This window comes from Strongylocentrotus purpuratus, unplaced genomic scaffold, assembly GCF_000002235.5.
Source record: "Strongylocentrotus purpuratus isolate Spur 01 unplaced genomic scaffold, Spur_5.0 spur5_scaffold_14, whole genome shotgun sequence".
Taxonomy (NCBI): domain Eukaryota; kingdom Metazoa; phylum Echinodermata; class Echinoidea; order Camarodonta; family Strongylocentrotidae; genus Strongylocentrotus; species Strongylocentrotus purpuratus.
In genome coordinates this window covers 33,080,305-33,097,253 of record NW_022145599.1, presented here as the reverse complement: position 1 = coordinate 33,097,253, position 16,949 = coordinate 33,080,305, and the positions used below count along the sequence as shown (strand labels likewise).

Here is a 16,949-nt window from a genome sequence, read left to right as displayed (position 1 = left end):
ATATATTCTTGATATGTTATGTAAATTAATGAAGCAGTATGTTTAACAAAAATGTATTTTGTACTGAATGAATACAATAAATGCTACAAAACAAAAAATTGTTATTTGTTTGTAGTGTTTGCGATATCCAGTCTTCTGTTTGCATAATGAAATTATATTTTCCATCGTTGATCAGGGGTTGTCTTTAATTTGGGCTGGTCTCTTTTTTGCATTCTACTAAGTATTTCACACCGCATGTCTACTCCTGTTTGCATCATGCATGGTTTACAATGAGACGAACAATGAATTATGAGTTATTCAAACTTGGGCCACGTTTCAACTTCGAACTCTTTGCACAGTTTCAAATGGTTGGTAGAGGATGCCAGTTGTCAAACCCGCAAGGTCTCAAAAGTAAAATTGCATTCTCACACCTTATCATATTTTATTTACTATTGATTAACAGTTGCCCATACCTGTATAAGGCGGGCTGGTGCATGCTCGTAGTCATATTACAGAGTACCTGCTTTTATAAATTACTAAGTGCCGTGCCCCCCAAGCCCCCGAACATTCTGTAGTTTAAAGATAAAGTTGACTTCGGGTCATGCGATTGCATTGTGAAAAAAACGTTGTGGAATCGATCAGAAAAGGTTAAACTTCTAACATATAAGTATTGGTGTGTATTGCAAGGTTCTGGAATAATGAAAACGATAAAAAAAATTGGCCCAGTCTTGACCGGTCGATTTGTTCTTGATGGTGTAGTCTGGGGGTCCGTTGAGTTTCATTCCCGCTTTTTCCCATCCCTGTTAGTCTCGCAACTATTTAATTGTTGCCTATTCCTCCTCGTAGTTTATTTCGTACTCTCTGTCACCTAATTGTTTTTAATGACCACAGTTGTATTTTGGCTCGTAGGCATTTGTCAATTCCATGTTATGACTGTAATTTAATTGATCCAATAAAACATTGATATTTTTTTTCAAATATATTTTAAATATACATGTATATATTTATATTTATTTGATGACCCTTTATTTTGAATTCACAGACTGTTCCTCGGATCCTTGTCTAGAGAATGCTCCTTGTGTCAATGCTACTTTGGGATACTACTGTCAATGTCCAGTTGTTCCTACGTCAGCTGAAGAAATTGTTTACTCTGGACAGAACTGTGATGAATCATATCGTGGTAAGAAATGGTTCAAATATACCTAGTAAGGGTCAGTAGTTTTGTTGCGATATCTGTAGCCGTAAACCTAAGAGTAGTAACTTTTTGCTAAACGTCGATTTGATTAGATTATTTGAATCACAGGGTGGCTCACGTGAAGATTGTCATCTCCCACCCTGAGCATGACATGACTGCACACAATCATCACAAGTGGAAGTGCAGAGAGAAAGGTTTTGAATTAACTTAACAACCATATCCGAATTGAAATATGAAATGGATGAATTATGTATCAACGGAAAGCTAATATAAGCCAATATATTAAAATACTATCAATTATATGTCAGAGGAGTGTATTTAAAATGTGTCAGCTTTCTGAAAAATCAAATTCGAAATACTTCAAAGACCTAAAAAATTGCTACCGATTTGATGACACCATCTTAATGTGGAATACGCATATTCACAATGACTTTGCATTAAATCAGCACGGCTCATCGCCTCAGCTATATGTATAGGTGAACCGATCAGGTCTACATGTTATGTCGTCTCTGTAACTTCGGCAAATTGACCCCAGTTGATCCGTTATTTGGAGGGGATGCAGAAAATGAGGTTTTTAATTTGCTTGTGTGCATTAATGAAAGGGATAATACTTTGTATTCCTTTATACATGTATTTGTATTCTACATTCATTCAGTTTTCCATTTAAATTAAGTTGTATTTTCATCGGATAGGGTCTTTAAGAACTTTCTGAAGAAGTCTGATGAGGACGAAAGCTTGACACAGAGATAGCGTACGTCATCAATTGCCTGTTTATTACTCTTAATGAAATTAGCGACACCTGTATCCGTCAGGTTCTGACGCTCATGGCGCTTTACATTCTTACCCTGGTCGTAGCCGAGCTGCCAAAATAACTAGCGCTCAAGCATATCAGGTACCCATTTACACATGGGTGGGGAGTGGCAAATGTAGATTAACCAAATGACACTAGTGCCACGGCGGGACTTGACTCCCGTACCGTGTGATCTGCAGTCGGGTGACTTATCCACTAGTCCACAACACCTCTAACACAATGATCTACATTAATATGCAAACAAATGCAATTGGTACATGTACACGTATCGAGAAAAAAAGTATACCCGACCTTGGCAGATCCCCAATCCAAGAGTAATTGATATTTAGACATCTTATTCATAACTCTCCTGCCTTCTCGGCATTTCTTACTAGTTGTTGGCGTTCTGAGAACGTTTATCGGTGACTGATCGTATATCATTCGTCGATCAGCTTCCGTTCTTTTCTCAGCCAAACACAGCCCGGAAATAGTCGTCAAGCAATGAAGATCACTTGGTGATCAGTCACCGATCAATTTGAGATATGTTGCCTACTCTTGGAAAAGCTAAGAAAAAACGATTTTCGACTACCCCCATATGATAACCATCGTTTGCCCTAGGGGGTAGTTGTCTGGGGGATAGTTTTCCGGGGGTAGTTGTCCTAGGGGGTAGTTGTCTGGGGGTAGATGTCAATGTATGCAACTTTTTCATCGGTTGTCGTCACTCTGTTAGTGATTTAGGGTTGCATCGGAATAGAAAAGTTCAATCTATAAAATAATATCCCTTTTTAAAATATTTCGTTTAAATTCTTCGCAGGGAACGCTGGATGCAATATCATTTACTACGACAGTGAAGGGAATATCACGAGTCCCGGTTACCCAAATGGTTACCCAAATCGTCAGGATTGCTACTCTCATCTGAAAATCGCAGATGCAACACAAATCACGCTCATCCTAGAGGAATTCAATTTAGAACCACCGCTCAGGGACGCCCTCATTTTTGGAAAAGGTCCCGCAATCTATGAAGTAGATCCCATGCAACCGGACATTTATGAACTTGATGGAGACCGCACAAGCTTACCTCTGGGCGAAAGGACATATGTATTCAACGACACAAACCAAATCTTCTTCTACTTCTACTCGGACAAAAACGTAGTCTATCCGGGTTATCGCATTTCTTATACGGCTGGTAAGAAAAACTCGATAATTTGTTTTCCCGCATTAATTTTTGTAAACGATTTGTATTTATATATAGTTTTTATCCTTATCGGTGAAATGGGAATGGTTCTTTGATCCATGCAGGGCCCGTGAATGTATTCCCAATATTAATATTAGTAATTTATTTTTATTGTGATAATTTCACGTTATGTTAAACGATTCGAATTCCTTCGTCTTTTTAAAATTCTTTAATGTACAGAAATGCTGCTCAGTATTATTTCGAATTTATGTCAATAAATGTACAGGGACAATATTCAGAAGTATCTGCCTTATAATATTCTTTGTGGTTGATATAAGATTAATTGTGTTTTTTTTTCATTGCCTACAAAACTGAAGGATGATAGTGGTTAGGTCAGGGTAACTAATTTCATTTTACAGCCAGTATGGTTGTAAATGCAAATAGGTAGGCAACCAGGAGATATGCAGTCCCTTCCGAGGGAACCGCAGTTCTCCTAATGGACTATCATTCATCGTTTAGGTGTTGACAATTATAACACCGTCCACTCGTAAAGTATTTTTTACAAACAAAATTTATCTTTATCATGTAACACAACACGATTAAATCGACGAAATAAAATTACTTAAAACAGAGATAAATGAATTGATAATTTAATACATTAATGAAATAATAGGTAAATATTAAATTGTAGCTGTCCTGTTTGTCTAAGCATACATTTTATAATGCATTGAGAATTCACATTAATAAATGTTATTCTTACTTCATATCTTCACTCAAGATGTTGATTCCTGTATGTCTGGACCATGTTTTAATGACGCAACGTGTATGGATGAATACTATGACTACTCATGTATTTGTGCGCCTGGGTATGAGGGTAGAAACTGTGAAGACGGTCAGTATAATAAACAGTTATCCTCATCATCTGCATTTTAAATTTATATCTAAAATTGTTTTTATGATCGCTACATGTCAGTGGCGTACCTGGGGTACTCCGTCAGGGGGGGGGGGGGGGCAAGCGACCGAAACAAACAAAAAAGTCGATCCTAATTTTCACTTCTGGCGAGCGAGCGAGCAAAAAAAAAAATCTTTAAGTAACGTTTGGTATATAAACTGGTATTGTTGCAAGTTGGGGGTGGGAACATTCACTTGTTAGTGACGTTAATTTAATTTTTTTGCAAACAAGCGTATTGAGCAAGAAAAAAATCACTTCTTTTTTAATAATTGCCACTTAACTCTCTTAATTTCTAGGACTTATTTTAAAGTCCAAAGAATTTATTCTAAATCCAAGGGGGACTTGGGACAGTGACAATTGTCACTGTCCCAAGTCTCCTTGGATTAAAAATAAGTCCTAGAAATTAAGAGAGTAAACTTGGTTCAATTGTCCCATGCAGGGCGCGGGAACAATATTGTGTTTAGGCTAATTTTATACCCATTTTAGCTAGCGAGCGAAAATACATCTTTCTCTCAATGAATTGTTATATAAAATTTGTTTCATTGTTGCAGGTCGGGGGCGGGCACAATCGTGTTTAAGGCAATGTCAATCCCATTTTGGCGGGCAGGCAACCCCCTACATTTCTCTTTTTAATGATATTGTAGCAGGTTAATGGTGGGCACATAATTCCACGAGCTAGCGAGCGAAAAAAATCACTTCTCTTTTATAGGGAAAATATGGTACATAAAACTTGGGTTCATTGTTCCATGTCAGGGACGTGATTATTAAAAGCGGTGTTATTTCTATTTTGGCGAGCGAGCGTAGCGAGCGAGCGAAAAAAAAAATCACTTCTCTTTTATACGGAAAATATGGTACATAAACTTGGGTTCATTGTTCCATGTAAGGGACGTGATTATTAAAAGCGGTGTTATTTCTATTTTGGCGAGCGAGCGTAGCGAGCGAGCAAAATTTTTGTAATGATAGTTGGTTCATAAATTTCAGATTTTTTTGTTACAGGGCAGGGCTTACACAATCATGTCTAAGGTTATGTTAATTCCGTTTTGGCGAGCACGAGCACACCAAAACTTCTTTGAATAACGTTTGGTACATAATTATTAACTGGTTGTTGCAGGTTGGGGCGGGCACGTTAGCGGTGTCAATTCCATTTTGGCGAGCGAGCATAGCGAGCAAGCAAAACAAAATCTCTTTTAATAGAAATTAACAAATAAACTTGTTTTTATTGGTGCAGGTCAGGATGGACGCAATCGCGTTCAACGCGATTCAATTCCTTTTTGGCGAGAGGGCGAAAAAACTCTCCCATTTTTTTATTATATTGTTGCAGGTCAAGGGTTGGCACAATTGTTTCCAAAGCAATGTCTATTCATTTTATTCGCGAGCGAGTGTAGCGAGCGATAAAAATGAATTAGTCTCTTTTAGTAACATTTGGTACATACATTGTGTGTTATTGTTGCCATGGTTGCAGGTCGGGGCAGGCACAATTGTATTCTAGGCAATGCTAATCCTTTTCTTTTTTCAGGGGGACGAGCAAGTGAAAACCTTTAATACAAAATAGGCTAGCAAGCAGTTCGCGCCAGCGAAGAGTTTCGAATTTGTTATATCACTTCTATTTTCCTATTTTCATTTGTCTTAATTTTTCAGGGCCGTATGCGGAATATTTTTCTGGTGGGGGAGGGGGAAAGATGCGTTAAAAGTTTTCGAAGAATCTCAAAAGCAAAAGGAGTGAAGGGAGTTCGAGCGACCGAACTAGTCATGAGCTAGGTACTTTTGCATTTTCAAAAGTAGAATTGAAGGATTTGGTATAGGCCTACACTACATTTTCAGGAAAAAAACTGTACGTTTTCAAAATATCTGGGGTCAACTGCCCCCCCCCCCCCGTGCGTACGGCCATGGTCTTTTTTCTTTTTTTCCCCCCCTTTTTTTTCCTTTCCTTTTCTTTTCCCTTTTTCTTCCTTTTCTCTTCTTCTTCCTTTTTTCTTTCCTTTTCCTTTTTTTTCCTTTTTTCTCTTTCTTTCCGTTTTTTCTTCCCTTTTCCTTTTTCCTTTTTCTTTCCTTTCTTTTCTTTTCTTTTCTTTCCCCTTTTTCTTTTTTTCCCGTGGAGCCCGTCAGGGGGGCACTCTGCCCCCCCCTGCCCCCCCCCATAGGTACGCCAGTGCTACATGTACATTTGTAGGATCAAACATAACAGGGTCGAAGTGTTCTTATTTCCGAGTCACCACACGAGCCTGGTCACGTGGAGGACGCTGGGTCTGCATAGCCTTGGCATTAAAACCATCTGTCATGTTTATTCGGTAAAATCTTAACCAATTTGGAGTAGCTTTTACCAAAGTCGAGTACAATTTATCCAACACTGAGTGACATTTTACCCATCTAACATGCACAGTCCCTTTTCACCAAGAATTGGGTGATACTTAATCGAACTGTTTTAGAACGAAAAGCAAAGTGGATGATCTAAATACCGCTATAAGGCTGCTGTAGGTAGGCTTGTACTGCCAGATGACACGTCAATGATGTCCAAGGTCACGTTCAAAGTTTCACTTTATCTCCGCTACAATCCCATAACGTTTATGCCAGCAAAGGGGGAAAATATAGCAAGTTCCCCTTGGATAATAATAATTATAATGATAATAGCAGTAGTAGTAGTAGTAGTAGTAGTAGTAGTAGTAGTAGTAAAAATAATAATATCATTAATAAAAATAGCACATATCATATTATGATAGAACGGACCTTTGCCCTTCCACAGAAGTTTGGAAATGAATACCCTCAGTTCTGGCTCTGGTAGCCGTAATAAGCGCACAGTGCATTTCAAGAATTAAATCCTGCCAGGTGCCCTTTTAACACCTAATGGAGATTGTTAAATGTAGATTAGTGTATTGGAAATAGACGTGAGAGCCGAGCTGTGATTCGAACCCTCAACCCTTGATTGAGAGTCATGTGAAATGAACCGCAAATGAACCACGTCACCTCCATCAGTAAATAGGTAGAGTATGCCTTGTCAGGTGACCTCTCATAAACAAGTTTTGTTGCATGATCCTTTGTATGCAGGGGAAACGTTAACCATTTTCAAGTGTTCTATAATTTGGACAAATATGCCCACCATAAACATAAATCACGCATGTTTTATTCCCAGATATCGATGAATGTGGCTCCATGCCGTGCGTCAATGGTGGGAATTGCATGGATCTTGTTAATGGACATTACTGCGATTGCCTTCTAGGATTCAGTGGTGCATACTGTCAAATTAGTAAGTACACCTTATTCGTTGCTCAGGAGGACCCTCGAGTAGTAACAAATGGATTGTACGACATACGCCCTAGTGACAATTGCTCTGTTACCCCTCTTTGTAAAGCATGTTATTTATTGTCATAACAGATGACAACGCTGACTGCGTTCGCGTGAAGTTAGTGCTACAAGAAATATCTTCCCATTCACTACAAATACAATTATTCTGCGTAATTTACGAAAATTTACACAATTTTCCTACCATAAAAGATGACATAGTTTTTAAAATATGGCCCCTGATTTGCATGACTGCTCCAATAGCCATTGCCATGCTTTTATACATTTAAAGGAAGTGGAATTACTTAAAACATGTTGGTCTCGAGCGCCGGGTAAATGTAGACCCTTTAAAAGTCCAACTAGAAAATTTGGACTTCAAAATACAGGTAAAGTCACTCATTTGGGTAGTATTTTAGATCAGTATCTTGATAAAGGATATAGGTGGTTTACATGTACTTTGGCTGGAACCCACTGCTTTGAAGTGCTTTCATTTCCACAGCCTAGTATGTATCTAAGGAAAACATTTTACTGAGCATCTCGAGAGAGAGTTATGAGTGTATCGACGTTTGGATTTAAGACACCAACACAAACTGTATAGTAACATCAATAAGCACCCCGAGGAAGAATAATTCAGTATTATCATTCTTAATATTTGTTGATAACCCCCCCCCCCCGAAGAAAAGAAGAAAATCCGGTTGCTTTCAATGACTTTTCCGAATTTATCACATAATTACTTACACAAACATTGGGAAGCGTATCATGGTGCCAAAACAATGCGTGAATATTAATACAAGAACGCGTACGAAAATGAAATAGTCTATTGATATATTTGTGTATCAGTTTGTCATTTTTCTTCTGTAAATTAATCGTATAACCATTTTCTCTTTGTATATATTACTAGCTCTGTATCCCAATTTGTTTGTCATCTACCATAGTCTCGTTATCTATATCTGACCCCCCCCCCCTCCCCCTCCCCCTCCCCACATACTCATTTCTGCTCGTAACATGGTGTTGGTTTTGTTTTGGCAAACAGATGACGATGACTGTTCGAGTGATACTTGTGAGAATGATGGTACGTGTTTGGATGGTATAGGAGGATACACGTGTATCTGTGCACCAGGATGGGACGATCCCAATTGTCAGACAAGTACGTACATGCATTAAAATTACTCTACTCCTTTTGTAGGGTGTAAATATCCAGTGATATATGAAAGGAGATGATTTTTATGGCACCCCCCCCCCTCCGAAATTTAAGAACTGAACTTCGCGAAACTATTATTATGTTAGATTTAAAATGAACTTTTGACAGGCCGCCCATACCACACGGATGTGAGGGCATCAAATAAAATCATTAATTCTGCAACAAAACCGATTTCATTCATTTACATCGTCCTAAGTAACGGTCTTTCAGCAAGATTTTCTCCTCATAAAGCTGTAACGTGTCTTTTAAAAAAAAATTAAACATAAATGCGTTCTAGGCCTTATGACATTACTGGTTTATACGCGTTCTTGCTGAAGTATATGGTGATCTTTGACAACTTTTATAGTGTTTTTTGTTGTTGTTGAAAAAATAACAAAATGGGAACTTTTCCCTAACTCCACTCTGATGGTTGGCCTATTTGGGTACATTAAGGGGAATCCAATCGTGATAACAAGTTGCTCTGAAGAAATGCTGGAAACCCGTGAACCGTTCTTGTGAAATATTGAATAAAACCCTACATACAACGTGAACCTGGGCGTAGTAACAACGAACTATTAAACTAGTATATACTTTATTTATTTGTATGCTGATTTAAAGGGTTCCGGTAAATTTGTCTTAGATCCTTTAAAGGATGCTGCAATGATAATTATAAACCTGTAGGTTAGTCAGTAACCCCATGACTTTAACTAGCCGATCGCCCGTCTAATTATCAAGATATTTATGATTGAAAATCGAAATCAAATTTTGCATTTGCCAAACGGTTTTCATAACACTACAGTCTATTTGGGGAAAACGAGTATGGTAGAACCGGTCACTCAAAGGTTTTTACTTTTTTGAGGCACTTCTTGATCATTTTGAAGCGCAATTTTTTTAATTTTGTTTAAGGATTTTAATATAACACCATATCACAGACACCGATAACATGTAGGGCCGTGCATCTCAGATTTAACATTGTTAAACGATCCCTTTAAGCATCATTCATCCAATCGGATACCTGAAAAATAGGTATTGTTGTAGTTGGGACACACAAGTCCATTTCATGCAACATAAAATCAGGCCAATCTTGCCTCAACTCAAACATTATTAGATACACAGTTTGTTTATAATTATGTTTCTTAGTTTTGTTTGTTGGCTAGAATATGTTCATGTTAGACATCGACGATTGTGCGACCGCCCCTTCTCAAATAAACATATTGATAGATACAAACAAAAAATGCTACAACAACAAATAAACAAAACAAAAAAATGCAAAATTTTCGTTTTCCCGGTGTGAGGAATATTGTGCATATTCTTGTCAAAAGTGATCATAGTTTGACACATATTATACAATTGTGCATATTGAAGCGTAACCAATTAGATACCAACCCTCATGCTGGAAAACGTTTAGGGTAAAATGGTCAGCATTACTAATTTTTACATTTTGTTTAACCACTGCTTTTCACTATCCAGATATTAACGAGTGTCTTTCCAGTCCTTGTGATCTTTGACCAGTTTTTATGGTGTTTTTGGTTGTTGTTAAAAAAATTAACAAAATTCGAACCTTTACCATACTGCACTCTGATGGTGTGCCTATTTGGGTACAGTAAGGGGGAATCCAATCGTGATAGCAAGTTGCTCTGAAGAAATGCTGAAAAACCCGTGAACCGTTCTCGTGAAATATTGAACGAAACCCTATAAACAACGAGAACCTGGGCATAGTAACAACGAACGATTAAATAAGTATATACTTTATTTATTTGTATGCTGATTAAGCATCATTCATCCATCGGATACTTGAAAAAAATAGGTATAGTTGAGACAAACAAGTCCCTTTCATTCAACATTAAATCAAGCCAATCTTGCCTCAACTGAAACATTATTAGATGCACAACAAAAGTTATCATAATTGGATTTCATACTGCTCTGTGGGCCATATACTTGTCAAAGAAAACATAACTTGTCATGCCATGCACGTAGACGACGTTCTATCTCTTACTTCTAAAACTGCATAATATAAGGATTAATTTTTTTTTTTTTTAATTCACTGACCAGATATTGACGAATGTGATTCTCAGCCCTGCCAGAACGAAGGAACATGTGCAGATGAAACTAACATGTACACATGTTTCTGTGCAGTAGGATACACTGACGTTCACTGTGAAAGAGGTGAGAACTGGAAACAACAAAATGTCATACATATCGTTTTGAAAGATTTGTTTCAATATGATAGACTACTTGCTACTAAAGAATTCAAGGAATCAAGGGGGTAAGATAACTGATAAGATTAACCAGGACAAATAACGAACATTAATTTTGGATTCTGTGGTAAGGTAGAAAGATATTCATCAAATCTTAAACTTTAAGTTATGGATATTTCAGAAAGCGTTCTCATATTTCCTATAATAAAGCCAAAGCCAATTTTGCGTCATATTTATTTGATTTAAGTTGATAATGTATGAGAATAGAAAAAAATAGAAGGAGTAAGGTGAAACGTACTTCAGAACTTTATCCTTGATTTCAGTTACTTGCCCCATGTAAGTATTTTTTTAAAGTAAATTTTAGTAATGAATCCTGATAAAAGAAACTTTCTGCATTTTACCGAAGGACAAAACTCTAGGACCATGTGGTCAGAAGTGACAGCGTAACAAACACTTTACTGTATTAGTTCAAAATTCATATTTAGGCACCATCCCAATCATATTTTGGATATTTTGATTGACTGTTGAACAATATTGTCCTAAATTAGTTCTTTGATATTCAGGTTGTTTTAGAAAGGAAATCTTAAGTCATAAAATCATATTTTGGATATTTTGATTGACTGTTGAACAATATTGTCCTAAATTAGTTATGTAATATTCAGGTTGTTTTAGAAAGTAAATCTAAAAAAGACAAGGACATAATTTTTGTTCAAGAGAATATCTAACAACATTTTCAGGCCTTTACAGATTTTATTTACGATAAACCCGTTTGTTTATAATTATGTTTCTCAATTTTGTTTGTTGGCTAGGATATTGTCATCTTAGATATCGACGATTGTACGACCGCTCCTTCTCAAATAAGCATATTGATAGATACATACATAAATGAATAAATAAATGCTACAACAATAAATAAACAAAACAAACAACTTGCAAACTCTCGTTTTCCCCGTGTGAGGAATATTGTGCCAATACTTTCCAAAAGTGATCATTAGTTTAATAAATATTATACAATTGTGTATCTTCAAGTATAACCAATTAGATACCAACCCTCATGCTGGAAAACGTTTAGGGTGGAATGTTCAGCATTACTAATTTTTACATTTTGTTTCACTTCTTTTCACTATCCAGATATTAACGAGTGTCTTTCCAACCCTTGTGAGAACGAAGGTACGTGTACCGATCAGAGTGCAATGTACACATGTACCTGTGCAGCAGGATATGAGGGCGACAATTGTGAAATGAGTAAGTGTTTCCTTCTTTGATATTTGAGGATTTACTCCGACTTTCACTTCAAATAGATAGTTGAATTCAGGGAAATGTGAAAAGTGATTTGTGAGGTTTTTTCATTATTTGTATGTTAGTACACTGTTAGAACAAGTATTACAATTTTTAATCAAGTTGGTTAAAATTTAATCAACCACGGATTACCAGGTGAATCACACAATCGTTGGTTAAACTTTAACCAACAGCCTGTTGATTAAAATTTAACCTGTGGTTGATTAAAAATTTTAATCAATTATTGGTTAAAAAAATTTGCTCAATGTTGGTTAAAATGGTGTTGATTAAACTTTAAACATTTGTTGATTAAAATTGTAATCTTTTGTTGGTTATTTATGCTTTGTTCGGGGCTGATTCACATGTTGTTGGTTAAACTTACATGGGCCGTTGGTTAAAATTGTAACCATTGTAGGTTAATTATTTTTTGATTCACACGATGTTGGTTAAACTTTAGTGGATTGTTGGTTACAGTTATAACCACTGTTGGTTAAACTTACGGGGGTTTGGAGGTCTTATCCTCGTGATTGCAGGTAAGAAATGGTTTAATATGATTATCATCAATGCTAAGATTGGAAGGAAGAAATGAAATAAGGTTCTTGCTCAAATTAAAAATGCTTTGTGTCCCGGCCCGTACAGGGCCGTAGGTTGTAGTTCAGCCAGTAAGTGTAACGGATGACCTACCCAAATTGCATGCATGAAGACGTTTCACTTTATGATGACATCTCATTTTATATTTAATTGTTTTAAACAATTAGATACAACTAGATTTAAAAAAATAAGATTATTATTCATGCATGCAATTTGGGTAGGTGATCCGTAATAGACCTACACTTCTCCTTCTTTAATTGGGTCTGCCTCCTTCACGGTTGAAGATTCTTGCAGACTGATGAGTGTGTGTGTGTGCGCTTACGTTAGCCAGGTGCACGGTGCAATCAAAATGTTACTTATTGGCCCGGCTTATTGGCTGAGCTACGTACAGCCTAGGGGACACAAATCGTTTTTGATTTGAGCAAGAACCTTATTTCACTTCTTCCTTACAATCTTAGAATTGATGATGATAATATTAAAATAATTTCTTACCTGAAAACACGGAGATAAGAATGTCCAAACCCCCATTTCTCAGGTCCTCGCGACAACCTCCATTGTTAATTTTGTCGCACGCGTAAACTGCATGTACTTTGCATGTACTTAATTTATATGTCGAGCGATCGCTGGCTACGCGCTTCGATATCGTTCCGTTGGGTCACGTGACCAGTACTTTAATCAACATTGATTAAACTTTAACCGGAAGGGGGCTTTCATTACTGTCGGAATTTTGTTTTTAATCCATGCTGGGTTACAATTTTTGCCAACGACTTAGAATTAACCAACATAGGTTAAAAGGAATAATTTTAATCAACACTGTTTTTAACCAACGCAAGATTAAAAGTAAATCTTAATCAACACTACATTTTTAACCAACGTTGAGCGTTTTTTAATCAACAATTTTTTAACCCGCAGTTTTTTAATACTTGTTTTAACAGTGTATGGAAAGATGCCATAGAGCAAATGTCCTCTGACTGGCAGGGGTGGCTATTCAAATGCCCATATATTCAAATTATGAAAAGGGATAGCTTTGAGTATCTTCATGAAACTATGAAAACTGTATTTTTTGTACTTACATTCTTAATTTATCCTTTTTCATTTTGGTCTGATATAACGAAATCCTCAAAGTCAGAAAAAGTATCTAGTACCATCTTTCTGAAAATCACAGTGAAAAGGAAAGATATTTGTGCAGTATTTACTTTTTTGCAGAATAAAGTAAATATATCACCAATATAGCCGGATCTCCATAGATTTTCAAGGAGTAGAGAAGTTGTGTATACGTGCAAGGCTTTCGAATGACAAAGAAGAAGCATATTCTGCATATATCTACTCATGAACCAAGAGACCGATTTCATGTCCTTCTTCTCTTGATCTGTTCCAGACATCAACGAGTGTATGAGTAGACCGTGTCAAAATGGTGGTCTTTGCGTGGACGGGATCAACCTATACTTCTGTGTCTGCACAGGCATGACAGTCTTCGGTTTCCCAGGCACCGGTTTCGACGGAACCCACTGCCAAAACAGTATGAAACTTTGTTTTTCTTTAAAAACCAAATCAGTAAAAGGATCGTGGTTGAGTGTATATGTCAGTGGACTGTGGATCACAAGGTCCGCGGTTCAAGTCCCACCGCGGCACTAATGTCCTTTGGCAAGACATTGATCTACATTTGCCACTCTCCAACCGGGTGTTAAATGGGTACCGGTAGGATGCGAAAGCTAATGTGGTTTGTTTAGCAATGGCGCTTGTACAATGGCGACTGGCTGGAATGCTCCCCAGGGAGTGGAGAATGTGCATACCTTGTGTGCGGGTAAGCATTAATCCATATGACCGGGGTAATAATATATATCTGTAAAGCGCATTGAGAGGGCATGCGGTCCTGAAATGCGCTAAATAAGGACGAACTGTTATTATTTATTATTGCTTAAAGCAACAATAATGAAATCAAAAAAACTTTTTTCTAGGGAAAGTGATAAATATTATACATTTACTATTCTCTATCTCGATTCATTAGGAATTGAATTGGAATCCTTTTTATAATGCTTTTCTTATTACCATGACTATGAAATGCTTCAAAAGCTGAACTATAAAGGAAGAACTAACTTTTAAGTTACATCACCAAACAGATGAACCTCTTCGGCGATTGAATGAGAAAGATATTATCATATCCGATAGATACACGTCTGTATAAAACATCACTCAAATACGGTGGTGTAGAAAAGGGCTATATCTGAAGGGACACCTGCTTTTTAGTTTGCATTCCCCCTCTTCCATTACTCTCGGGTTTTATTTTTCGTTATCGCGAATAGATTTGAAGAGCCAAAAGCACATAGATATTAGTGTAAATTTACGTTTTACATGTTCTACTCCCCCCCCCCCCCCCCCCCCCTCCGGGAACGGAGGGACCACATTCATGTTCCCCAAATCTCCGGCTCGTAACAAAAAACAAGATCTGCCCGTATTGACTTTACACACCGGACTTATGCTGAAAAAAGGGGGGTGCTGAAAAGGCTCGTAACAAAGAAAAAAAATCTACCCGTATTGACTTTACACACCGGACTTATGCTGAAGGGGGGGGGGGGTGTGCTGGGAACATATATATGCAGGCACGTAGCCATAGTTTGATATTTAGGGGGGGCACATACATGTAATCGATCGAGGTCAAAAAAGGGGTCTACAAAATTTCAACCGATCCTGGAAATTTTAGGGGGGCACGTGCCCCCCCCCCCCTCCCCCTGGCTACGCGCCTGTGCATATGAGTACCCTAAATAACACTGAATGGGGGTACTACTTGACATGTTAGCAACCAAAAAATGGATTCGTAAAACCATACCATGATCTGGAGATGTATGGATCGTGTTTACGACTCAAGAAAGGTACGAATACATCACTCGCGGTTATTGCACTCGCGGACCTTCAATTCCTATCCAACCTTCCTGAACGAATGTCCCCTTGGCTATGGCTATCACTGGGATGCCCCGATCGTATTTCCTACCTTCTTTGACTCTTTAAGTTGTTTTTTCTCTCTTTTTGCCATGAAATTAAATGGTTGAATAATTAAATCTACATTTTGCTTTCTCTACAGATATTGACGAATGTGCTAGTGATCCTTGTTTTAATGGTGGAACGTGTACTGACGGAATCAACGAATACAGCTGCCAGTGTGCTCCTGGATGGACTGACATTATGTGTGAAGGTGTGTAGGTCATTTTAACATTTTTACATTTTACATTCCGCATTTTAAATTTTAAATTCTATGCTTTCATAATTACTTGTAACATCTTTTTAAAATGTACATTGAATAGTGATAAGGTTTTGTAGCAATCATGACATGGCAATTCTGATCAAATGGTGTTCAAGTTTTTAATTCATTTGCTTATTTCTCCCCAATGTACGAAAGTCGGGAAGGAGCTTACTTGTCTTGTTGTTTTTTTTGTTTTTTTTAAATACCCGACACTCCTTGACACAAGAGAAGTCCAAGGATGAGCGAGCAGACCGTTAGCTAGTGTATGGGAGTGTGAATGGGAGTGTGTATAAGAGTGTAGATGTGAGTGTTTATGAGAGTGTCCAAGGTACAGGAGTGAGTATAGGAGCGTGTATAGAAATGAGAGCGTGTAAGAGCAAAGGGCCTGCTTGCTCATCCTTTAACCTACTCTTGTGTCACCTCACAAAATATATTTTAAACGTGAATTAATTTGCCTATTATTGCCTTAGTCATATTAGTTATGAACTTTATTATGAATTTTGTTATATACTGTATATTATACTTTGTGACAATGTCAACCACATTTGTATGTATTATAATTCATTGCCAATGTAAATTGTTCATAATTCAGCCATCTGGCTGCGAAGTGCAATCAATAAAACCTTTTCAATCTCAATCTCAATCTCAAGAAGCAACAGGGAACATTCGATCTAGACAGGGCATATAGACCAACTTGGGATAACTCTATTTATTTATTATTTTTCTATATATTTATTCATTCATTTATTTATATTTTATTGGGGTTGCTTGCTTGTCATGGAATTTGCAGACATACCTTTGCTGCTTGAATTCTGTTTACCGTGGATTTCTTTCATGTAAGCTCTCGCGACCGTACATGAACCATACCATGCATCGCACTTCATTATCCGGATTTTAGTGGTCACTTTTATATTTCGATTCCTTATCACATTTCCCATTGTTGAAAATGACACCTTTGCAAGTGCGATTCGTTTCATTACTTCTGCATCCCTTCTACCATCTGAGGTTATCAAAACTATAAAGTAGAATAATTTGTATACTTGTTTTACCTCTTCTCCATGCATGTGAAAATTACAACTGGTTTAATCTTTCTTCTTG

The 16,949-nt window shown here is 37.2% G+C and overlaps 1 protein-coding gene across 1 annotated transcript; it reads left to right on the top strand.

Moving 5' to 3' along the window:
- Positions 1 to 281: 281 nt before the first annotated feature.
- Positions 282 to 16,390, top strand: LOC752347 (fibropellin-1). Its single transcript, XM_030985237.1, has 10 exons — positions 282 to 390; positions 1,022 to 1,159; positions 2,779 to 3,150; positions 3,917 to 4,030; positions 7,218 to 7,331; positions 8,400 to 8,513; positions 10,599 to 10,712; positions 11,876 to 11,989; positions 13,992 to 14,132; positions 15,693 to 16,390. Exons 1-10 carry the CDS (start codon positions 282 to 284, stop codon positions 15,809 to 15,811), a joined length of 1,449 nt encoding a protein of 482 aa, XP_030841097.1. The 3' UTR covers positions 15,812 to 16,390.
- The last annotated feature ends 559 nt before the right edge of the window (positions 16,391 to 16,949 follow it).

Bases quoted from the DNA above. Each gene is read 5' to 3' on its own strand.
- LOC752347 (XM_030985237.1), top strand. From the start codon at position 282: ATGAATTATGAGTTATTCAAACTTGGGCCACGTTTCAACTTCGAACTC. The intron at 4,031-7,217 runs GTCAGTATAATA...TTTTATTCCCAG, and splicing joins GGGTAGAAACTGTGAAGACG to ATATCGATGAATGTGGCTCC. The intron at 14,133-15,692 runs GTATGAAACTTT...CTTTCTCTACAG, and splicing joins CGGAACCCACTGCCAAAACA to ATATTGACGAATGTGCTAGT.